We start from the raw sequence: 24637 nt of genomic DNA, 5'->3' as shown, positions 1-24637 counted from the left end.
CCACTCAGGGCCTGTTCAATTTGACAGAGCGCTAGCCTTATCTTAAGCCATACTCTCATACGCAGCGCAGGAGAAAAACTCCCGAGTTTTGCATGATAAAGGGGTTTGGGGCCGTTGTTTGTGATATCTTAACTGTAGAATCCTCAGGTTGGAATATGTAAGACATATGTCCCTCACTCGTACCCAAAACTCCTTCAGGGGCCACATATAAAACGTCCTCTATGCTTTTATCATTGGGTTTGTGACAAGAGACGCATAGCACCCCGAGAATTGGCCTAGGAGACATCATTTTCTGTTTAATGTTCTGGGTTTTATTTTTTAAATCTTGTTTAGTGTTCTGGGGCCATATGTCTTGTTCTGGGATTTATTTATAATGTGTCTGCCGCAACAACAACCCTAAGGGCAATAAAATAGGGTGGGTGTGGGGTCACCCTCTTTTAAATGTTCAACACCCCCCCCCAAGTTCAACCAGGACCCTACACATCAATCATCATGACAACTTCAAAGAAATAGATGCAATATAGATATAAAATTACACACCCTCTAACACGTGATACCAGGAACAGGATGTCCTGGCCAGATGCCCATATTTGGGCATGTACGCTCATCTGAACAGAGTCATAAATCAAAATTTTGACCCGTGCCATCTACTTTATTCTCTCTTTTAAGTAATGTTGAAGGACATGTTTTAGGTTAGGCTTATAGCTGTCTGGGCAGTGATCTAAACCAAAACATCACTGCTTTTATTTTTAGGGTCTATACTTGACTTTTCTCTTTTTTATCCATTACATAACAGAGGTGCCAAGGTTGATGAGGTACTACACCATCACCACTGGCAATACTATGGATTCTCATATGCAGTTTATGAGACAACTTGGAGGAGGCTTCACTGAAGTGTTGTCACCAGCGCAGAGTGATGTCATCATGGCTTTCTGTCCCATCGTCTCTCGTGCTGGTACTAATATTGAGGCAGCACTGCAGCAGATTCCAGGTAGCCAATGCCCAAAGTATCCTCCAAAACTATACTATTGTCTCTTCTATCTGTTCTATTTCCATATCAGAGTCAGTGAGCGCGAGAGTGGGGTGACCTGGGGAGTTCTGAGGTACCGGAACGCATGAAAAAAAAACACCTTTATAATAAAGCATTGCATGCATGTCCTCACATTTCCGTAGTGATATAGAGCAGTAGAGCAGAGGCACTTACGGAAGTTGCAGACATAGAGAACATTTTAGTAGCCTTGCATCCGAGAAAAATTTGGCCTTTTATAAATGCATTTCATGCCATTCTACTTCATTTTACATGACTGGAGATTTTGGCAGAATATATTGTAATACCACACAAATTATGGAAATGGCAGGCTACTAATCATCAAGTTTGCGGACGACACAACAGTGGTAGGCTTGATTACCAACAACGACGAGACGGCCTACAGGGAGGAGGTGAGGGCCCTCGGAGTGTGGTGTCAGGAAAATAACCTCACACTCAACGTCAACAAAACTAAGGAGATGATTGTGGACTTCAGGAAACAGCAGAGGGAACACCCCCCCATCCACATCGATGGAACAGTAGTGGAGAGGGTAGCAAGTTTTAAGTTCCTCGGCATACACATCACAGACAAACTGAATTGGTCCACTCACACAGACAGCATCGTGAGGAAGGCGCAGCAGCGCCTCTTCAACCTCAGGAGGCTGAAGAAATTCGGCTTGTCACCAAAAGCACTCACAAACTTCTACAGATGCACAATCGAGAGCATCCTGGCGGGCTGTATCACCGCCTGGTATGGCAACTGCACCGCCCTCAACCGTAAGGCTCTCCAGAGGGTAGTGAGGTCTGCACAACGCATCACCGGGGGCAAACTACCTGCCCTCCAGGACACCTACACCACCCGATGCTACAGGAAGGCCATAAAGATCATCAAGGACATCAACCACCCGAGCCACTGCCTGTTCACCCCGCTGTCATCCAGAAGGCGAGGTCAGTACAGGTGCATCAAAGCTGGGACCGAGAGACTGAAAAACAGCTTCTTTCTCAAGGCCATCAGACTGTTAAACAGCCACCACTAACATTGAGTGGCTACTGCCAACACACTGTCAATGACACTGACTCTACTCCAGCCACTTTAATCATGGGAATTGATGGGAAATAGGGATTGATTGAATATGTCCGTAAACACACCGGCCAGCTGGTCTGCGCATGCTCTGAGGGCGCGGCTGGGGATGCCGTCTGGGCCTGCAGCCTTGCGAGGGTTAACACGTTTAAATGTCTTACTCACTTCGGCTGCAGTGAAGGAGAGACCGCATGTTTCCGTTGCAGGCCGTGTCAGTGGCACTGTATTGTCCTCAAAGCGGGCAAAAAAGTTATTTAGTCTGCCTGGGAGCAGGACATCCTGGTCCGTGACTGGGCTGGGTTTCTTCCTGTAGTCCGTGATTGACTGTAGACCCTGCCACATACCTCTTGTGTCTGAGCCGTTGAATTGAGATTCTACTTTGTCTCTGTACTGGCGCTTAGCTTGTTTGATAGCCTTGCGGAGGGAATAGCTGCACTGTTTGTATTCAGTCATGTTACCAGACACCTTGCCCTGATTAAAAGCAGTGGTTCGTGCCTTCAGTTTCACACGAATGCTGCCATGAATCCACGGTTTCTGGTTAGGGAATGTTTTAATCGTTGCTATGGGAACGACATCTTCAACGCACGTTCTAATGAACTCGCACACCGTATCAGCGTATTCGTCAATGTTGTTGTCTGACTCAATACGAAACATCTCCCAGTCCACGTGATGGAAGCAGTCTTGGAGTGTGGAGTCAGCTTGGTCGGACCAGCGTGGGAGCTTCTTGTTTTAGTTTCTGTCTGTAGGCAGGGATCAACAAAATGGAGTCGTGGTCAGCTTTTCCGAAAGGGGGGCGGGGCAGGGCCTTATATGCGTCGCGGAAGTTAGAGTAACAATGATCCAGGGTCTTTCCACCCCTGGTTGCGCAATCGATATGCTGATAAAATTTAGGGAGTCTTGTTTTCAGATTAGCCTTGTTAAAATCCCCAGCTACAATGAATGCAGCCTCCGGATAAATCGTTTCCAGTTTGCAGAGAGTTAAATAAAGTTCGTTCAGAGCCATCGATGTGTCTGCTTGGGGGGATATATACGGCTGTGATTATAATCGAAGAGAATTCTCTTGGTAGATAATGCGGTCTACATTTGATTGTGAGGAATTCTAAATCAGGTGAACAGAAGGATTTGAGTTCCTGTATGTTTCTTTCATCACACCATGTCACGTTGGCCATAAGGCATACGCCCCGCCCCTCTTCTTACCAGAAAGATGTTTGTTTCTGTCGGCGCGATGCGTGGAGAAACCCGCTGGCTGCACCGCCGGATTGCGTCTCTCCAGTGAGCCATGTTTCCGTGAAGCAAAGAACGTTACAGTCTCTGATGTCCCTCTGGAATGCTACCCTTGCTCGGATTTCATCAACCTTGTTGTCAAGAGACTGGACATTGGCAAGAAGAATGCTAGGGAGTGGTGCACGATGTGCCCGTCTCCGGAGTCTGACCAGAAGACCGCTTCGTTTCCCTCTTTTTCTGAGTCGTTTTTTTTTTGGGTCGCTGCATGTGATCCACTCGGTTACACTGGTTGTAAGGCAGAACACAGGATCCGCGTCGCGAAAAACATATTCTTGGTCGTACTGATGGTGAGTTGACGCTGATCTTATATTCAGTAGTTCTTCTCGGCTGTATGTAAAGAAACCTAAGATGACCTGGGGTACTAGTGTAAGAAATAACACGTAAAAAAAACAAAAAACTGCATAGTTTCCTAGGAACGCGAAGCGAGGCGGCCATCTCTGTCACTAGCCACTTTAAACAATGCTACCTTATATAATGTTACTTACCCTACATTATTCATCTCATATGCATACGTTGATACTGTACTCTATATCATCGACTGCATCCTTATGTAATACATGTATCACTAGCCACTTTAACTATGCCACTTGGTTTACATACTTATCTCATATGTATATACTGTACTCGATATCATCTACTGTATCTTGCCTATGCTGCTCTGTACCATCACTCATTCATATATCCTTATGTACATATTCTTTATCCCCTTACACTGTGTTATAAGACAGTAGTTTTTTTGGAATTGTTAGTTAGATTACTTGTTCGTTATTACTGCATTGTCGGAACTAGAAGCACAAGCATTTCGCTACACTCGCATTAACATCTGCTAACCATGTGTATGTGACAAATAAAATTTGATTTGATTTGATTTGATTTACTTTGACACTGACAAACTGATAATCTGAGATCAATAAAAACGACCTTGTCTTGAATCCATCAATAGCCTAGGTTTATGTGTGTGGAGACTCATAATGCAGGCTACACTGTGAGGATGAAATTATAGTCCTAAAATTCCTTACTCACCCAATGATGTACAGTTTACTTACTGGAGATGGCCAATGCATTCATTCCAAAATCCTATCCTCTTTTGTAAAACAATATTTTGAAGTTGATCAAATATTTTGTTCTCCTACAGCAGACGGATAAGTCTTCTCTTTTCAGCAGGAACGATTCGCTTTACAACCTGTGTTTTCACACAATTGTATTTGAAATATTGCTAAATGCCTGTTTTGTCTGCATGCTGTTTTTTCACTGGCAGATTTGGTGCGAGTTCCCGACTGTAGGCTATTCCTTGTTTTTGGGCTACAATCCACAGCTAGACTATTTTAAAGAAAAGCTATTGATCCTCCGTGGCTAAATTATAGGTCTTCTCATGGTGTAGTAGGCTATTCTGAATGATTTCATTTATTTCTGATTAGACAGCAGTAATTCTATAACTTTGTCAAATGTATTTAAATTCATCAGGGGTGCTGCAGTTCCTTCAGAACCCTTCGCGCGGCTATTGCTATTAGGAAAGAAATGACAAAGTGCAACGCTGGAGAGATGAGAGTTGTAGGCTCATGTCTATCAGAGCAGAGAGGGAGATAGATCATAGAAAGTGAATCTCATTATAGTTATGTGAGAGATACTGGCTCGCGAGAGATACTGGCTTCCACTCAGACGACACTGTACCTGACAGCAGCAGACTAGTGACCAGAGGTGATGTAATACTCACAGTGGACTGTCTCTTCCATGAGAGCCAGGGACTATTGGAGTGTCATCGCAATGAAGCAGCAGTCAAAGAGATTTTGAAGAAGCCCAGTATACATCTTAAGGTATTAATTCATCACCAACATTTTGAATTTCACTCTGCTACATTTTGTACTATGAGAGCTAAAGATAATGTTTTAATCTTTCTTTTACAGACTGATTCTGGATCTGTATGTATGGGTCTGCTCAGGGCATGGAAAAATATTGTAAATTACAAAATACATCAGAAATATACTGTATTATACGCTCTCAACCAACTTTCATATTGGATATTTTTTTTACAAGCAGGGTCTATCTTTATTTTCATGATTTCTTCTTTTGTATTGTTGGTCAAAGTCCTATTCAGAGGTCTACATGTTGCTAGTAATGTAGTAAATATACAGTACAACCTCCATACTATTCTGAGGGTTCTGAAGCCAATGTGTCTTTTTCTAATTGTTTTAATTTCCAGATGGTGTGTTCCTGGATCCTTGGTTGCATCAGGGCAGTCAGGTGTTGTAAGTCTATTATTATTAAAACAAAATTCTACAACATTACACTATTTTCAGTAACTTTTATACGGTGCATTTGGCCAATTTTCAGACCCCATGACTTTTTCCAGATTTTGTTACAATACAGCCTTATTCTAAATTGGATTAAATCTTTTTTCCCCTCATCAATCAACACTAAAAAAATGTAAATATCACATTTACATAAGTATTCAGACCCTTTACTCAGTACTTTGTTGAAGCACCTTTGGCAGCTTCCGTCTGGCCACTCTACCATAAAGACCTGATTGGTGGAGTGTTGTGAAGATGGTTATGCTTCTGGAAGGTTCTCCCATCTCCACAGAGGAACTCTGGAGATCATCAGGTTCTTGATCACCTCCCTGACCAAGGCTAATCTCCAACAATTACTCAGTTTAGCCAGGCGGCCAGCTCTAAGAATAGCCTTGGTGGTTCCAAACATCTACCATTTAAAAATGATGGAGGCCACTGTGTTCTTGGGGACCTTCAATGCTGCAGACATTTGTTCGTACCCTTCCCCAGATCTGTGCCTTGACATAATTCTGTCTCTGAGCTCTACAGACAATTTCTTCAACCTCATGGCTTGCTTTTTGCTCTGTCATGGGCTGTCAACTGTGGGAACTTATATAGACAGGTGTGTGCCATTACAAATAATGTCCAATCAATTTTAATTTTTAAAAATTTGTGTTATTTAACCTTTATTTAACCAGGTAGGCTAGTTGAGAAAAAGTTCTCATTTTCAACTGCGACCTGGCCAAGATAAAGCAAAGCAGTTCGACACACAACAACACAGAGTTACATATGGAATAAACAAACATACAATCAAAAATACAGTAGAAAAATCTATATACAGCATGTGCAAATGAGGTAGGATAAGAGAGTAAAGGTAATACATAGGCCATGGTGGCGAAGTAATTACAATATAGCAATTAAACACTGGAATGGTAGGGTGTGCAGAAGATAAATGTGCACGTAGAGATATGTGGGTGCAAAGGAGCAAGATAAATAAATAAATACAGTATGGGGATGAGGTAGATTGGATGGGCTATTTACAGATGAGCTATGTACAGGTCTAGTAATCTGTGAGCTGCTCTGACAGCTGGTGCTTAAAGCTAGTGGGGGAGGTAAGAGTCTCAAGCTTCAGAGATGTTTACAGTTCGTTCCAGTCATTGGCAGCAAAGAACTGGAAGGAGAGGCGGCCTAAGGAAGAATTGGCTTTGGGGGTGACCAGTGAGATATACCTGCTGGAGTGCGTGCTACGGGTGGGTGCTGCTACTGTGACAAGTGAGCTGAGATAAGGCGGGACTTTACCTAGCAGAGACTTGTAGATGACCTGGAGTCAGTGGGTTCGGCGACGAGTATGAAGTGAGGGCCAGCCAACGAGAGCATACAGGTCGCAGTGGTGGGTAGTATATGGGGCTTTGGTGACAAAACCGATGCCACTGTGATAGACTGCATCCAATTTGTTGAGTAGAGCGTTGGAGGCTATTTTGTAAATGACCGCCGAAGTCGAGGATCGGTAGGGTGGTCAGTTTTATGAGGGTATGTTTGGCAGCATGAGTGAAGGATGATTTGTTGCGAAATAGGAAGCTGATTCTAGATTTAATTTTTGATTGGAGATGTTTAATGTGAGTCTGGAAGGAGAGATTACAGTCTAACCAGACACCTATGTGCAGTGGGGCAAAAAAGTATTTAGTCAGCCACCAATTAAAAAGATGAGAGAGGCCTGTAATTTTCATCATAGGTACACTTCAACTATGACAGACAAAATGAGAAGGAAAAAAATCCTGAAAATCACATTGCAGGATTTTTTATGAATTTATTTGCAAATTATGGTGGAAAATAAGTATTTGGTCAATAACAAACGTTTATCTCAATACTTTGTTATATACCCTTTGTTGGCAATGACAGAGGTCAAACGTTTTCTGTAAGTCTTCACAAGGTTTTCACACACTGTTGCTGGTATTTTGGCCCATTCCTCCATGCAGATCTCCTCTAGAGCAGTGATGTTTTGGGGTTGTTGCTGGGCAACGCAGACTTTCAACTTCCTCCAAAGATTTTCTATGGGGTTGAGATCTGGAGACTGGCTAGGCCACTCCAGGACCTTGAAATGCTTCTTACGAAGCCACTCCTTCGTTGCCCGGGCGGTGTTTTTGGGATCATTGTCATGCTGAAAGACCCAGCCACGTTTCATCTTCAATGCCCTTGCTGATGGAAGGAGGTTTTCACTCAAAATCTCACGATACATGGCCCCATTCATTCTTTCCTTTACACGGATCAGTCGTCCTGGTCCCTTTGCAGAAAAACAGCCCCAAAGCATGATGTTTCCACCCCCATGCTTCACAGTAGGTATGGTGTTCTTTGGATGCAACTTTGTCCTCCAAACACGACGAGTTGAGTTTTTACCAAAAAGTTATATTTTGGTTTCATCTGACCATATGACATTCTCCCAATCTTCTTCTGGATCATCCAAATGCTCTCTAGCAAACTTCAGACGGGCCTGGACATGTACTGGCTTAAGCAGGGGGACACGTCTGGCACTGCAGGATTTGAGTCCCTGGCGGCGTAGTGTGTTACTGATGGTAGGCTTTGTTACTTTGGTTCCAGCTCTCTGCAGGTCATTCACTAGGTCCCCCTGTGTCGTTCTGGGATTTTTGCTCACCGTTCTTGTGATCATTTTGACCCCACGGGGTGAGATCTTGCGTGGAGCCCCAGATCGAGGGAAATTATCAGTGGAAATTATCAGTTTCTACCAGTCTTCTATTTCCTAATAATTGCTCCCACAGTTGATTTCTTCAAACCAAGCTGCTTACCTATTGCAGATTCAGTCTTCCCAGCCTGGTGCAGGTCTACAATTTTGTTTCTGGTGTCCTTTGACAGCTCTTTGCTCTTGGCCATAGTGGAGTTTGTAGTGTGACTGTTTGAGGTTGTGGACAGGTGTCTTTTATACGGATAACAAGTTCAAACAGGTGCCATTAATACAGGTAACGAGTGGAGGACAGAGGAGCCTCTTAAAGAAGTTACAGGTCTGTGATAGCCAGAAATCTTGTTTGTTTGTAGGTGACCAAATACTTATTTTCCACCATAATTTGCAAATAAATTCATAAAAAATCCTACAATGTGATTTTCAGGATTTTTTTCTTCTCATTTTGTCTGTCATAGTTGAAGTGTACCTATGATGAAAATTACAGGCCTCTCTCATCTTTTTAATTGGGAGAACTTGCACAATTGGTGGCTGACTAAATACTTTTTTGTCAGGGAATACAGGAGAGGGCTGAGAACGCACCCTTGTGGGGCTCCAGTGTTGAGGATCAGCGGGGTGGAGATGTTGTTTCCTACCCTCACCACCTGGGGGCTGCCCGTCAGGAAGTCCATGATCCAGTTGCACAGGGCGGGGTCGAGACGAGTTTGGAGGGTACTATGGTGTTAAATGCTGAGCTGTAATCATTGAACAGCATTCTTACATAGGTATTCCTCTTGGCCAGATGGGTTAGGGCAGTGTGCAGTGTGATTGCGTCGTCTGTGGACCTATTGGGGCGGTAAGCAAATTGGACTGGGTCTAGGGTGTCAGGTAGGGTGGAGGTGATATGGTCCTTGACCAGTCTCTCAAAGCCCTTCATGATGACGGAAGTGAGTGCTATGGGGCGATAGTCATTTAGATCAGTTACCTTAGCTTTCTTGGGAACAGGAACAATGGTGACCTTCTTGAAGCATGTGGGAAAAGCAGACTGGGATAGGGATTCATTGAATATGTCCGTTAACACACCAGCCAGCTGGTCTGCGCATGCTCTGAGGACTCGGCTAGGCATGCCGTCTGGGCCGGCAGCCTTGCGAGGGTTAACACGTTTAAATGTTTTACTCCTGTTTGCCCCGGTGAAGGAGAGCCCGCAGGTTTTGGTAGCGGGTCGTGTCAGTGGCACTGTGCTGTCCTCAAAGCGAGCAAAGAAGTTGTTTAATTTGTCTGGGAGCAAGACGTCGGTGTCCTCGACGGGGCTTGTTTTCTTTTTGTAATCGGTGATTGACTGTAGACCCTGCCACATGCATCTCGTGTCTGAGCCGTTGAATTGTGACTCTACTTTGTCTCTAAACTGACACTTTGCTTGTTTGATTGCCTTGCTGAGGGAATAGCTACACTGTTTGTATTCGGTCTTGTTTCCGTTCGCCTTGCCATGATTGAAAGCAGTGGTTCGCGCTTTCAGTTTTGCGTGAACGCTGCCATCAATCCATGGTTTCTGGTTGGGGAAGGTTTTAATTGTCACCGTGGGTACAACATCACACTTGCTAATTAACTCAATGTTGTCGTCTGAGGCTATCCGGAACACATCCCAGTCCATGTGATCGAAACAATCTTGAAACGTGGAATCTGACTGGTCAGACCAGCGTTGAACAGACCTGAGCACGGGCATTTCCTGTTTTAGTTTCTGTCTATAGGCTGGGAGCAACAAAATGGAGTCGTGATCAGATTTGCCAAAAGGAGGGCGAGGGAGGGCTTTGTATGCGTCGCGGGAAGTTAGAGGAGCAATGATCCAGAATGCTGCCAGCCTGGGTCGCGCATTCGATATGCTGATAAAATTTAGGGAGCCTTGTTTTCAGATTATCTTTGTTAAAATGCTCATTCAACTAATTTATTTTACTAGGCAAGTCAGATAAGAACAAATTCTTATTTTCAATGATAGTCTAGGAACAGTGGGTTAATTGCCTGTTCAGGGGCAGAACAACAGATTTGTAGCTTGTCAGCTCAGGGATTTGAACTTGCAACCTTTTGGTTACTAGTCCAACACTCTAACCACTAGGCTACCCTGCCACACCTAAGGGCTCTGTTTACCTTGGCTCCCATGCAGGCCCATCCGGATCCCTCTTTGGCGTTCACAGTGGAGGTGGACGCGTCCAAGGCTGGGATAGGAGCCGTGCTCTCTCAGCGCTCGGGTACGCCACCGAAGCTCCGCCCCTGTGCCTTCTTCTCGAGGAAGCTCAGCCAGGTGGAGCAAAACTATGACGTGGGGGACCGGGAGCTGTTGGCTGTTGTCAAGGCTTTGAAGGCGTGGAGACATTGGCTTGAGGGGGGTAGAGGGCAGCATTCGGAATTTTGGATGAAAAGCGTGCCCAAATTAAACTGCCTGCTACTCAGGCCCATAAGCTAGGATATGCATATAATTAGTAGATTTGGATAGAAAACACTCTAAAGTTTCCAAAACTGTTAAAATAATGTCTGTCAGTATAACAACTGATATGGCAGGTGAAAACCCGAGGACAATCCAACCAGGAAGTACTATTATTTTGAAAGGCTGTTTTTCCATTGAAAGACTACCCACCATACACAGACTTAGGACCCAGTTCACAATCTCTATGGCTTCCGCTACATGTGACCCGTCTTTAGGCATTGTTTCAGGCTTTTACTTTGAAAAATGAGGGGGAGACACCACTTTCAATGAGAGGACAGTGGACATTTCCAGACATGAACCAAGCACGTGATCGGGAATTTGCATTTCTTGTTTACCTTTTCCATTGAAGAAGCTTTTGTCCAGTTGAAATATTGATTATTTATGACAAAAACAACCTGAAGATTGATTTTAAACATCGTTTGACATGTTTCTACTATCTTTTATTGTACTTTTTTTGACTTTTCGTCTTGGTGTTGAGAGTGCGCATTGTGCCTTTGGATTTCTGAACTAAACGCAGGTATTTGGACATAAAGATTAACTTTGTTGTACAAAACAAACATTTGTTGTCTAACATGGAGACCTGGGAGTGCCACCAGATGAAGATCATCAAAGGTAAGTGATTCATTTTAATGCTATTTCTGACTTTTGTGACACTCTCCTTGGTTGTAAAATGGCTGTATGGGTTTCTGTGTCTAGGCGCTGACCTAACATAATCGCAAAGTGTGCTTTCGCCGTAAAGCCTTTTTGAAATCTGACACAGCGGTTGCATTAAGGAGAAGTTTATCTTTATTTGTATGTTTAACACTTGTATCATTTATCAATGTTTATGATGATTATTTCTGTAATTTGATGTGGCTCTCTGCACTTTCACCGGATGTTTGTTTGAGACAATGCATTTCTGAACATAACACATCAATTTCAAATGAGGTTTTTGGACATAAAGATTAACTTTATCGAACAAGACACGCATTTATTGTGTAACATGACGTCCTGTGAGTGCCATCTGATGAAGATCATCAAAGGTTAGTGATTAATTTAATCGCTATTTCTGACTTTTATGAGCCCTCTCCTTGGCTAGAAAATGGCTGTATGGTTTTCTGTGACTAGGTGCTGACCTAACATAATCGTTTGGTGTGCTTTCGCCGTAAAGCCTATTTGAAATCGGACACTGGCTGGATTTACAAGAAGTTTATCTTTAAAATGGTGTATAATACTTGTATGTTTGAGGAATTTTAATTATGGGATTTCTGTTGTTTTGAATTTGGCGCACTACAATTTCACTGGCTGTTGTCGAGGTGGGACGCTAGCATCCCACTTGTATCAGACAGGTTAACCAGGATGTGGGTAGGTTTCTGCGGTCTTATTACTAGGACCGGCCGGGGGAGTGGGCGGCGTTCGTGCCCTGGGCAGAGATGGCCCAGAACTCGCTTCGCCACTCCTCCACTAACCTCTCCCCCTTCCCATGCGTACTGGGGTATCTGCCGGTTCTGGCTCCTTGGCATCAGAGTCAGACCGAGGCTCCTGCGGTGGAGGCTCCAGCGTGCGCAGGAGACATGGGACGCCGCCCATGTCCACCTTCAGTGCGCCGTGCTGCGCCAGAAAGCCAGCCACCGTCACCCGAAACATGCCCCTCCGCCTGCCCTGCCGGAGGCGGGGTCCGCGGTTTGCGGGGCCATTTACAGTCCTGAGGAGACTGAACAAGGTGTGTTTCAGGTTACAGCTCCCCCCGATTACCGTATTAACCCCTCGTTCCATGTGTCTCTCCTCAGGCCGGTGGTGGCTGGTTCGCTCCAGGAGTCTGAGGTGCGGGAGGTTCCTCCGCCCCCCTCTGGACATCGAGGGGGCCCCGGCGTACGCCGTTTGCTCCATTCTGTTCCCCCCCATGTCTGTGTGTGGAATTGTTTGTTGTAAGTGTATTGTACATTTCAGACTAGTGTGCGACGGGTTATTTCTACCCGTATTTTGCTGTTCTGGGTGCAGTTTGGGTTTTTGCATCATTAAACTGCTCCGGTTGTTACCAATTTCTGCTCTCCTGACTTCGCCTGACTTCCCTGCAGCCAGTTACGCACCGCTTACAAGGACTAACTTATTCCTTACCACCCACTCTGAAACTAACTGCAACTCTTTGTTAGGTGTGGCAGTCATTTCAGTCGCTGTAGTAGCTGACATGTATAGAGTTGAGTCATCCGCATACATAGAAACTCTGGCTTTACTCAAAGCCAGTGGCATGTCATTAGTAAAAATTGAAAAACGTAATGGGCCTAGACAGCTGCCATGGGGAAATCCTGATTTTACCTGGACTATGGTGGAAAGGCTTCCATTAAAGAACACCCTCTGTGTTCTGTTAGACAGGTAACTCTATCATAAATATCGCTGGGGGTGTAAATCCATCACACATACGTTTTTTGCATTACTCTCTTTGCATTCTTCACGGTACTACTGGACTCTGACATTGCTTTTCAAAGTCTGATTAAGGAAATCTTTCAGTTGTACATGTCTACCTCAGTAACCTCATTGCTGCTATCCCTGCAATTCAGTTGCATGCATCCTTTCACTTTCAATTTGCCTTCTTTGCACATTAAGACTTGTCATTTGTACTTTCAATTTGCCTTCATTGTACATTAAGACTTGTCATTTGTACTTGCCATTTGCCTTCATTGCACATTTATACATCCCACTTAATAACATACATTGTATTTAATTGTTTCACTTGTACATTTTTTGCACTCTTTTATTTGCACTTCTGGTCAGATGCAAACTGCATTTCGTTGTAGTGTACTTGATCCAAGTTTAATCTAATCTAATGATCAATAATGTCAAAAGCCGCACTGAAGTCTAACAAAACAAATTAACAATACTGGATGCGATTTCTGTCTGAATAATACTCATAGCGTTAGTGACAAGTTATCCCTTTTTCTTTTCTTTTTACTTTTACAACGATTGTTATAGATGCTTTTTAGGTTGTTTTGGAGGCTAATGGTTCACTATGGCATACCAATCTTTAACTAAATGCCAGTTGAAAAAACAGGTCATGCTGTAGTTTTAAAAGCCTGCTATAGTGTCTCTTGAATATGAAAGTGAAGCTGTTTTGAATATGAAAGTGAAGCTGTTTCTGATAAAACCATCTCTCCTCCTCTTTTCCCTCAAGCTGTGAACTTTTCACTTTCCTCTGGGCATCAAAGAAGGTAGTCAGATAGTCTTTCAATAGTCATCATCCAAAGAAATTCACACACCATTATGGTTCAGTAAGTCAATTTTCCTCTTTACATTTAGCACTAACTGACAGATGATACAGTTAAAGGCAGATCTGATCTGTGTATCGTTTGTTCAATTGATATTTGTACTTAAACAACGAAGACTGATCTTTTTTTCACTAATTGGTCTTTTGAACAATAAGATCAGCTCTTTTTTAAATTATTTGTCAAAACTTCAGAATTGGTCTGCCTGTGTAAATGAAGTCATTATGTCTCAGATTAGTTGTTCTTAGGAGTGCACCTGTCTGAAAACTCAAGGAAGGATGAACAATGAGCAATGCATGAGTTATCGTAACACCACTATGATATATGAATAAGTAAAATTGATGTGGTGTGTATAGGCTATTGGTGCATATTGGAAAATATAATGAGGTTTATGATACTAATTATATGGGTGTAAAATAGATGTGAGCAATCCACTTTCACTTTATGTTTTCTGTAGATCATATGGTCCAATAAATGCAAGAGGGGATGTGGGTGTGAGACTGCACAGCTTATCTCAGAGGGGTCTGTCATAGTCAGAATGAAAGTGAAAGATGACTTGAAATACTTATATTGTCTGCACACTGGTTGTTATGTTATACAGTAAGATATGTATTTTATTGTCTGTTACATGATGCATATTTTTTCCCTGTTTACTCCACTTACATGTCCAGAATGGAACGCAGAGGTAATTATTTTAACAGGACACAGACCTACCACTTATTTAAATAATGTTTAAGGTCAGATCTTAGGTTAGGCTTATAGCTGTCTGGGCAGTGATCTAAACCAAAACATTGCTACTTTTAGTTTTAGAGTCTGTACTTGACTTTTCTTTTTTTGTCCATTATTAAACAGAGGTGCCAAGGTTGATGAGGTACTACACCATCACCATTGGCAAGACTATGAGTTCTCATAATCAGTTTATGAGACAACTTGGAGGAGGCTTCACTGAAGTGTTGTCACCAGCGCAGAGTGATATCATCATGGCTTTCTGTCCCATCGTCTCTCGTGCTGGTACTGATATTGAGGCAGCACTGCAGCAGATTCCAGGTAGCAAAGTATCCCCAAAGTATCCTCAAACTATATTACTGTCTCTTCTATCTCCGTATCAGAGTTGATCTGGATAGAACATGTATCAAGTGGCTAATGACATGAATAAATGCTTTCTCCCTCATTCTTTTGACAGAGGGCAAAGATGTCATTCTGGTAGTCCTGCATCACTATTTTAACCCAGAGTACACTGTACCTGACAGCAGCAGACTAGTGACCAGAAGTGATGTAATACTCACAGTGGACTGTCTGTTCCATGAGAGTAAGGGAGGACTACTGAACTGTCCTCGCAACAAAGCAGCAGTTGGTAAAATTCGGAACCGGCTGAACATGAAGCCAAAGGTAGTTCACCCATGTTCTATGTGTATATCTGTCATTCAGTCAGGATCATTCATGAATTGGACACACAAACCAGACTCAGCTGGTTCGCAAAAACAGTACATGCAAAAGCAGACATTTTAACTGAAGCATTTTATTAGACAGGGTCCAAGAGTGCAAATAATGTTTTAAATGAAATTTGAGTATTTGTTATTTTTTATCAAAGTATACTGAACTTCTTTATTCAATACATTTAAATATTGTATTCATAGGTGATAGATGCCATCGTGGACATCCCTGATCACAGAAACAGGCCAGTATGTATATTTTCATTTTAGGAGTTGCCACTTAACTCAACAGTTTTATACCACTGTATGATGTCATATTTTAGTCTGATGCATCATTTTATTTTATTTTACGTAGTTTAAAGAGATCCATTTTTTTTGTAATTTGTAAGCTCTCTGTCGCAGCACATTTATTGGAGGTAAGTACTAGCTATAAATCATACATTAATATGATATATACATTATGTATAATATTTACATTCCCTTGTCATTTAAGAAAACTGCTATTGGGGGATCAGTGTTGATGCCTGTAAGAAAAACAGACTGTTAACAGATGGAAGCAGTGTTTGACCACATCCACCACTTTCTCATTTCAAGTGCCTTTACAAGCAGGGTCTATCTTTATTTTCATGATTTCTTCTTTTGTATTGTTGGTCAAAGTCCTATTCAGAGGTCTACGTGTTGCTAGTAATGTAGTAAATATACAGTACAACCTCATACTATTCTGAAGGTTTTGAAGCCAATGTGTCTTTTTCCAATTGTTTTCATTTCCAGATGGTGTGTTCCAGTGTCCTTGATTGCATCAGGGCAGACAGGCGTTGTAAGTCCATCATTAATTAAAACTAAATTCTACAACATTACACTATTTACAGTTGCTTATATACATGTTATATTCAACTAATAACTATATAATCCATATATGTAGTTGTTGGTAATTATGACATGTTTTTATAGAGGTTATATTATTTGCATTTCAGAAACATTGTCTGTATTGTGATAATTGTACTTTACTGTAGCTAACTGACATACAGCTTTTTATGTTTTCTACTCTCTTACAGGTTGCCAGAGATCACCATTTGCATGTGTTGGGCTCATTATGTTTCTTCTTCTTTTGTGTTTGGTGGTATTTTTGATTGTTTCTTTCTGGAAACAATGAGGTTTATCATAATAACCTAATGGAAATAGAGCAAGTAGGTCTAAACAGCAACAGAGGAATAAACTGTAGAAATTACACAGACAACACAGATAAACTGACTTAATTATACATTAAAAATAATGAATAAAGCCTAATAAAGCACCTACTCTACCTACCTCTATCTATCTATCAGGATAGTATATTAGTTTAAGATGGCATGATGCTCATGTAATATTGTAGGACTACTCTGATAGTATATTCTGTGTTGCACTTTGTTCTGCTTTGACTGCCCTTCTTTTAAATATTAAAGTCATGACATTTCAGTTGCTTTATGAGTGTGAGTCATTGATGCACAAATAGTCATCATTACGCTTTGACATTAAGAACATGAACCTGTATTGGGGTAGGAGTGATGCTGCTGCGTTAACCAAGTGGGAAGGTGGTATTTACCGGTTGTGTAGTCGTAAAAATACCAGTTTGCACTCATTGAGAAATGCTGATTGACTAATGGCCAACAAGTTGTGTCAACCATGAACTAAAACTACAGCTATGCATAGCCGCAGGAAGTAGGGGTCCTGGGGGTGCTACCCCTGAAATATCAGAATGAAAATATATATATGAGGGGGTGTGGTATATGGCCAATATACCACGGCTAAGGGCTGTTCTTACACATGATGCAACACAGAGTGCCTGGACAAAGCCCAGAGGTGCCTTATAGTTATTATAAACTGGTTACCAACGTAATTAGAGCAGTAAAAATAAATGTTTTGTCATACCAGTAGTATATGGCCTGATATACCACGGCTGTCTGACAATCAGCATTCAGGGCTCGAACCACCCTATTTATAATCTTTGTTTAAATGTGGGCTTCCTGTATACAAAAGTAATTTTCTTTATTTGTTGTTACTGTTTAGGTAATGAAACGATGCATAGCCAACAATGTGCCTGTCACGCCCTGACCTTAGAGAGCCTTTTATTCTCTAATTTGGTTAGGTCGGGGTGTGACTAGGGTGGGTACTCTAGGTTCTTGAATTTCTATGTTGGCCTGGTATGGTTCCCAATTAGAGGCAGCTGTCTATCATTGTCTCTGATTGGGGATCATATTTAGGCAGCCTTTTCCCACTGGGTTTTTGTGGGATCTTGTTTTTGTGTTGATGCCTGTGAGCTCTACAGAACGTCACGTTTCGTTGCTCTTTATTATTTTTGTGAGTTTCAATTAATTAACACGTGGAACTCTACGTACGCTGTGCCTTTGTCCGTTAATTCATTAGACGATCGTGACAGTCCCACAATTTTTTCATAAGTTATTACATTTCCACAAAATAACAACAACAGTGCTTATTTGCAGTGCTGGGCAACTGCTCTGCCCACAACCGTAAGGCTCTCTAGAGGGTACTGAGGTCTGCACAACGCATCACCGGGGGCAAACTATCTGTCCTCCAGGACACCTACACCACCCGATGTCACAGGAAGGCCATAAAGATCATCAAGGACAACAACCAACCCGAGCCACTGCCTGTTCACCCCGCTATCATCCAGAAGGCGAGGTCAGTACAGGTAAATCAAAGCAGGGACCGAGAGACTGAAAAACAGCTTCTATCTCAAGGCCATCAGACTGTTAAACAGCCACCACTAACATTGAGTGGCTGCTGCTAACACACTGACTCAACTCCAGCCACTTTAATAATGGAAATTGATGGAAATTGATGTAACAATATATCACTAGCCACTTTAAACAATGCTACTTAATATAATGTTTACATACCCTACATTACTCATCACATATGTATATGTATATACTGTACTCTATCATCTACTGCATCTTTATGTAATACATGTATCACTAGCCACTTTCAACTATTCTACTTTGCTTACATACCCTACATTACTCATCTCATATGTATATACTGTACTCTATACCATCTACTCCATCTTGCCTATGCCGTTCTGTACCATCACTCATTCATATCTTTATGTACATATTCTTTATCCCTTTACACTTGTGTGTGTATAAGGTAGTAGTTTTGGAATTGTTAGGTTAGATTACTCGTTGGTTATTACTGCATTGTCGGAACTAGAAGCACAAGCATTTTGCTACACTCGCATTAACATCTGCTAACCATGTGTATGTGACAAATACATTTGATTTGGCTACACTAATCCAGTTCCCTGCAAGTATGTGTAGCTGCAGCCTAAAATGATGACCAGAAAAGTGGGTGAATGGACAGAAAATAAGCAAATTGGGCATATTTGTTGCTACTGTTTGTTGCTACATATTGCGTGGCTGATTTGGCTGCACAACGAATTGATAAGCCTGCAACCAGTGCTCCTGTTTCCACTAGATAGACAGCCACAAAGTAAAACCTACTTGGTATCAGGGTTGTGTGGCTAACATGCCATTTTTTTCTAACCCATGATTTTATTTAAAGTAGGATAGCAGCCTACACAAGAAATAACTGATGTTAAAAGGCAATGTACGGTAGTTGCAAGGTAAAAAAATGATTAAAAAAACACAGCTTAATAACTAGCCTATGAATGAAAGTTTACAACGTAGGTGCACAGGTTGAGAGAATTGACACATTCAATACTACCTTGCACACTCTTGCCTGCATAATGGCTGCTGTGGCTACTGGTAGCTAGCATGAGGACGAAAAGGGAAGTTTTTCTGTAAAACTAGCAGTATTTCAATCTTCTTGATGGAGAAATGTGGATAAAGGTAACATTTGGAGTACAGTGGCATATCCCATCCGTTTTCTGATCAATATCTGTCGCTGGCTCCACGGTGTCTTGACATAACCATGATTGCGTTCCGACCTCTGTAGGCAGTATAAACAAGCGCAGCTGCAGTCGGTATCTTCCGGCAAAGACAAACGCTACAGTATCAATTCTCCATATTGCAAACCTTTGAGATGACTTCATTCCTGAAACGCCCTCTTTGTGGATACAAGAAACAAGATTCTCATCTCATTCACCACAACTGTAAATGGGGCAGTTTCTTGCGTCCAACCAGTAGGAACAGGTTTTGTGTTGAGCAGACGCAAAACAGATTCCAGATCAGCTACTTCTACCCTACATGCATCCCCCCACAATGCCCCCAAGCCTTAAAGCTGTTCCAGTGAGAGTGTCTAACAATACTGGATGTGATTTCTGTATGAATATTACTCATAGCATTGGTGACAAGTTATGTTAGTTTTTCTTTTTTACTTTTACAATGAATGTTATAGAGACTTTTTAGGTTGTTTCACAGGCTAATGGTTAACTACGGCCAGTTGAATGCCAGATGAGAAAACAGGTGATGCTGCAGTTCTAAAAGCCTACTATAGTGTCTCTTGAATATGAAAGTGAAACTGTTTCTGATAAAACCATATCTTTTCACTCAAGCTGTGTACTTTTTCACTTTCCTCTGGGCATCAAAGAAGGGAGTCAGATTGTCTTTCAATAGTCATCATCCAAAGGAATTCACACACCATTATGGTTCAGTAAGTCAATTTTCCTCTTTACATTTAGCACTAACTGACAGATGATACAGTTAAAGGCAGATCTGATCTGTGTATTTTTTGTTCAATTGATATCCAGACTGAAACAACAGAAGACTGATAATAATTTCCAAATTGATAGGCACACAGTATAAGTATAAGTCATGGCATCATTGGTTGCGTTTACACAAATGACACAATACTAATCTTTTTCCACTAATTGGTCTTTTGAACAATCAGATCAGCTCTTTTTTCAAAAATTGGTCAAAACTTCAGAATTGGTCTGCCTGTGTAAATGCAGCCATTATGTATCAGATGAGTTGTTCTTAGCAGTGCACCTGTCTGAAAACTCATGCATTGCTCATTGTTCACCCTTCATTGAGTTCTTATTTAACACCACTATGCTTTATGAATAAGTCAAAGTGATGTGGTGTGTATAGGCTACTGGTGCAGACAAGAACATAATGGGGTTTATGATGCTAATTATATGGGTGTAAAATAGATGTGAGCAATTCACTTTCATTTTCTTGTTTTCTGTAGATCACATGGTCAAATAAAGGCAAGAGGGGAGTTGGGTGGGAGACTGCATAGCTTCTCAGAGTGATATGTCATAGTCAGAACGAAAGTGAAAGACGACTTCAAATATTTACATTGTCTGCATACTGGTTGTTATATTATACAGTAAGATATGTATTTTATTGTCTGTTAAATGATTAATAAATATGTTTTCCCTGTTCACTCCCCTTACATATCTACAATGGAACACAGAGGTAATTATTTTAGCAGGACACTGACCTACCACTTATTTAAATAACGTTTCAGGCCAGATCTTAGGTCAGGCTTATAGTTGTCTGGGCAGTGATCTAAACCAAAACATTGCTACTTTTAGTTTTAAGGTCTATACTTGACTTTTCTTTTTTTAATCCATTATAAAACAGAGGTGCCAAGGTTGATGAGGTACTACACCATCACCACCGGCAATACTATGGATTCCCATATCCAGTTTACAAGACAACTTGGAGGAGGCTTCACTGAAGTGATGTCACCAGAGCAGAGTGATATCATCATGGCTTTCTGTCCCATCGTCTCTCGTGCTGGTACTGATATTGAGGCAGCACTGCAGCAGATTCCAGGTAGCCAAACCTCAAAGTATCCTCCAAAACTATACTATTGTCTGATCTATCTCCATATCAGAGTTGATCTAGATAGAACATGTATCAGGTGGCTAATGACATGAATAATTGCTTTGTTTGTCCCTCGTTCTTTTGACAGAGGGTAAAGATGTCATTCTGGTAGTCCTGCATCATTATTTTAACCCAGACTGCACTGTACCTGACAGCAGCAGACTAGTGACCAGAAGTGATGTAATACTCACAGTGGACTGTCTGTTCCATGAGAGTAAGGGAGGACTACTGAACTGTCCTCGCAACAAAGCAGCAGTTGGTAACATTCTGAACCGGCTGAACAGGAAGCCAAAGGTAGTTCACCCATGTTCTATGTGTATATCTGTCATTCAGTCAGGATCATTCATGAATTGGACACACAAACCAGACTCAGCTGGTTAGCAAAAACAGTACATGCAAAAGCAGACATTTTAACTGAAGCATTTTATTAGACAGGGTCCAAGAGTGTAAATCATTTTCATTTAAATATGAGTATTTGTTATTTTTAATGAAAGTATATTGAACCACTTTATTCAGTGTATTGCAATATTTTATTCATAGGTGGTAGATATCAGTATGGACATCCCTGATCACAGAAACAGTCCGGCATGTATATTTTCATTTTAGGAGTTGCCACTTAACAGCTGACAACATTACCAACAATTTTTAACCACTATATGATGTTTTTAGTCTGATACATAGTTAATTTTTTACAAAGTTTAAAGAGATCCATTTTTTAATGTAATTTGTAACCTCTCTGTTGCAGCATACATTTACTCGAGGTAAGTACAAGCTATAAATCATACATGAATATGATGTATATGTACAATATCTACATTCCTTTGTCATATAAGAAAACTGCTATTGGGGGATCAATGTTGATTCCTGTAAGAAAAACAGACTGCAAACTGATTATGTGGAAGCATTGTTTGACTTCAGTTGGAAAACCACATCCACCATTTTTTCATTTCCAAAAACTATTATGAAGGAAGTGCCTCCTGTCTCGTTTCAAAGACATAGCTCATCTTGATAACTGGATTGCCATATTACCGAATAAGCACAGTAGACTACTAGTGTATTCTTCCCCTTGAGCTTTTTTTGATGTAATACAATTAAAAATATAAAGCATTATATCTAGATAGTGTGAATAATGTCTACATTTTCTTCACATTGTCTATGTTTCTATAGAGATGTCAGGGATGGTGAGATTCTTCATATTTGTGGTTGGCAATACCTTGGGTGCTCATGTGGATTTGACAAGACATCTCGTCATCAGAGGAGGCTGTACTGAAGTGATTTCACAAGAGGAGAGTGATGTCATCATGGCTTTCTGTCCCATCGTCTCTCGTGCTGGGACTGATATTGGAGCAGCACTGCAGCAGATTCCTGGTAATCTAGTCAGGGCAGGGTCAATCCATCCAAAATTAATTGGAAAAGGCAGACAAAATAAAATGGTAATGAGGTGATGTGTATTTTGCTTTCATTTTGACAGCTGGTAAACCTGTCATTCTGGTAGTACTGCACCACACCTCCAACCCAGACTACACTGTACCTGGCAGCAGCAGACTAGTGACCAGAGGTGATGTAAAACTCACAGTGGACTGTCTCTTCCATGAGAGCCAGGGACTATTGGAGTGTCTTCACAATGAAGCAGCAGTCAAAGAGATTCTGAAGAAGCTTAATATACATCCTGAGGTAATAACTCATCACCGTCATTTTTTCTCTCACTTTGTTAGTTATCTACTATGAGAGCTAAAGATAATGTTGAAATCTTTAATTCTTTGACAAACTGAATCTGGATCTGTCTGTATGGGTCTGCTCATGGTATGACAAACCAAAGCAAATGACAAAATACATCAGCATTATACCCTCTCAACCAATTTTCGTATTGGGATTTTTTTTTTAAACAGGACCTATTGTTTTTTTTCATGATTTCTTATTTTGTATTGTTGGTCAAAGTCCTATTCAGAGGTCTACATGTTGCTAGTAATGTAGTAAATATACAGTACAACCTCATACTATTCTGAAGGTTTTGAAGCCAATGTGTCTTTTTCCAATTGTTTTCATTTCCAGATGGTGTGTTCCAATGTCCTTGATTGCATCAGGGCAGACAGGCGTTGTAAGTCCATCATTAATTAAAACTAAATTCTACAACATTACACTATTTACAGTTGCTTATATACATGTTATATTCAACTAATAACTATATAATCCATATATGTAGTTGTTGGTAATTATGACATGTTTTTATAGAGGTTATATTGTTTGCATTTCAGAAACATTGACTGTATTGTGATAATTGTACTTTACTGTGGCTAACTGACATACAGCTTTTAATGTTTTCTACTCTCTTACAGGTTGCCAGAGATCACCATTTGCATGTGTTGGGCTCATTATGTTTCTTCTTCTTTTGTGTTTGGTGGTATTTTTGATTGTTTTTTTATAGAAAGAAACAATGAGGTTTATCAAAATAACCTAATGGAAAAAGAGCAAGTAGGTCTAAACAGCAACAGAGGAATAAACTGTAGAAATTACACAGACAACACAGATAAACTGACTTAATTATACATTAAAAATAATGAATAAAGCCTAATAAAGCACCTACTCTACCTACCTCTATCTATCTATCAGGATAGTATATTAGTTTAAGATGGCATGATGCTCATGTAATATTGTAGGACTACTCTGATAGTATATTCTGTGTTGTCACTTTGTTCTGCTTTGACTGCCCTTCTTTTAAATATTAAAGTCATTGAATTTCAGTTGCTTTATGAGTGTGTCATTGATGAAGCACAAATAGTCAAACACTGTACCTGACAGCAGCAGACTAGTGACCAGAGGTGATGTAATACTCACAGTGGACTGTCTCTTCCATGAGAGCCAGGGGTAGGAGTGATGATGCGTTGTTAACCAATTGGGAAGGTGGTATTTACCAGTTGGCAAGTCGTAAATACCCGTTTGCACTCGTTGAAAAATGCTGATTGGCTAATGACGAACAAGCTGCGTCAACCGTAAACTAAAACTACAGCTATACATAGCTGCAGGAAGTAGGTGTGCTGGGTGTGCTGCCCGCACCCCCTGAAAAATGAGAATCCAAAAGTAAATATATATTGACTCAGCAAAAAAAAGAAACGTCCTCTCACTGTCAACTGTGTTTATTTTCAACAAACTTAACATGTGTAAATATTTGTATGACCATAACAAGATTCCACAACTTAGACATACACTGAACAAGTTCCACAGTCATGTGACTAACATAAATTTAATAATGTTTCCCTGAACAAATGGGGGGTCAAAATCAAAAGTAACAGTCAGTATCTGGTGTGGCCACCAGCTGCATTAAATACTGCAGTGCATCTCCTCCTCATGGACTGCACCAGATTTG

At 41.2% G+C, this 24637-nt stretch overlaps 3 protein-coding genes across 11 annotated transcripts in view; 2 read left to right on the top strand and 1 right to left on the bottom strand.

The window, feature by feature from the left end:
* Nucleotides 1-24637, bottom strand: part of znf512 (zinc finger protein 512) — a 44836-nt gene that overhangs the window by 17540 nt on the left and 2659 nt on the right. The window contains exon 2 of the mRNA XM_024420410.2: nucleotides 23121-23123. The gene's annotated coding sequence lies outside the window, so the exon portion shown is untranslated. The remainder of the gene's footprint in view (nucleotides 1-23120; nucleotides 23124-24637) is intronic.
* Nucleotides 859-16936, top strand: LOC121846503. 7 transcript variants are annotated; one of them, XM_042321726.1, is made up of 8 exons: nucleotides 12683-12716; nucleotides 13958-14054; nucleotides 14720-14733; nucleotides 14901-15095; nucleotides 15232-15437; nucleotides 15686-15730; nucleotides 16253-16298; nucleotides 16537-16936. In XM_042321726.1, exons 2-8 carry the CDS (start codon nucleotides 14047-14049, stop codon nucleotides 16632-16634), a joined length of 612 nt encoding a protein of 203 aa, XP_042177660.1. In that variant the 5' UTR covers nucleotides 12683-12716; nucleotides 13958-14046; the 3' UTR covers nucleotides 16635-16936. The 7 variants fall into 7 exon arrangements, with proteins under 7 accessions (XP_042177663.1, XP_042177660.1, XP_042177658.1 ...); XM_042321724.1 differs by having other exon boundaries at nucleotides 12684-12716; nucleotides 14714-14733; XM_042321727.1 differs by lacking the exon at nucleotides 12683-12716 and having other exon boundaries at nucleotides 12999-14054; nucleotides 14714-14733; nucleotides 15686-15726.
* LOC112250343 lies at nucleotides 19804-24014 on the top strand. 3 transcript variants are annotated; one of them, XM_042321722.1, is made up of 9 exons: nucleotides 19804-20092; nucleotides 21026-21222; nucleotides 21362-21567; nucleotides 21814-21858; nucleotides 22019-22034; nucleotides 22441-22641; nucleotides 22745-22947; nucleotides 23326-23371; nucleotides 23610-24014. In XM_042321722.1, exons 1-9 carry the CDS (start codon nucleotides 20085-20087, stop codon nucleotides 23696-23698), a joined length of 1011 nt encoding a protein of 336 aa, XP_042177656.1. In that variant the 5' UTR covers nucleotides 19804-20084; the 3' UTR covers nucleotides 23699-24014. The 3 variants fall into 3 exon arrangements, with proteins under 3 accessions (XP_042177656.1, XP_042177655.1, XP_024276183.2); XM_042321721.1 differs by lacking the exon at nucleotides 19804-20092 and adding an exon at nucleotides 20123-20859 and having other exon boundaries at nucleotides 21028-21222; XM_024420415.2 differs by lacking the exons at nucleotides 19804-20092; nucleotides 21814-21858 and adding an exon at nucleotides 20125-20859 and having other exon boundaries at nucleotides 21028-21222.

Source organism: Oncorhynchus tshawytscha, linkage group LG05 (genome assembly GCF_018296145.1).
Source record: "Oncorhynchus tshawytscha isolate Ot180627B linkage group LG05, Otsh_v2.0, whole genome shotgun sequence".
Lineage (NCBI taxonomy): Eukaryota > Metazoa > Chordata > Actinopteri > Salmoniformes > Salmonidae > Oncorhynchus > Oncorhynchus tshawytscha.
Note: the sequence above shows the minus strand (reverse complement) of the source record. Positions and strands in the feature narration are given on the sequence as shown.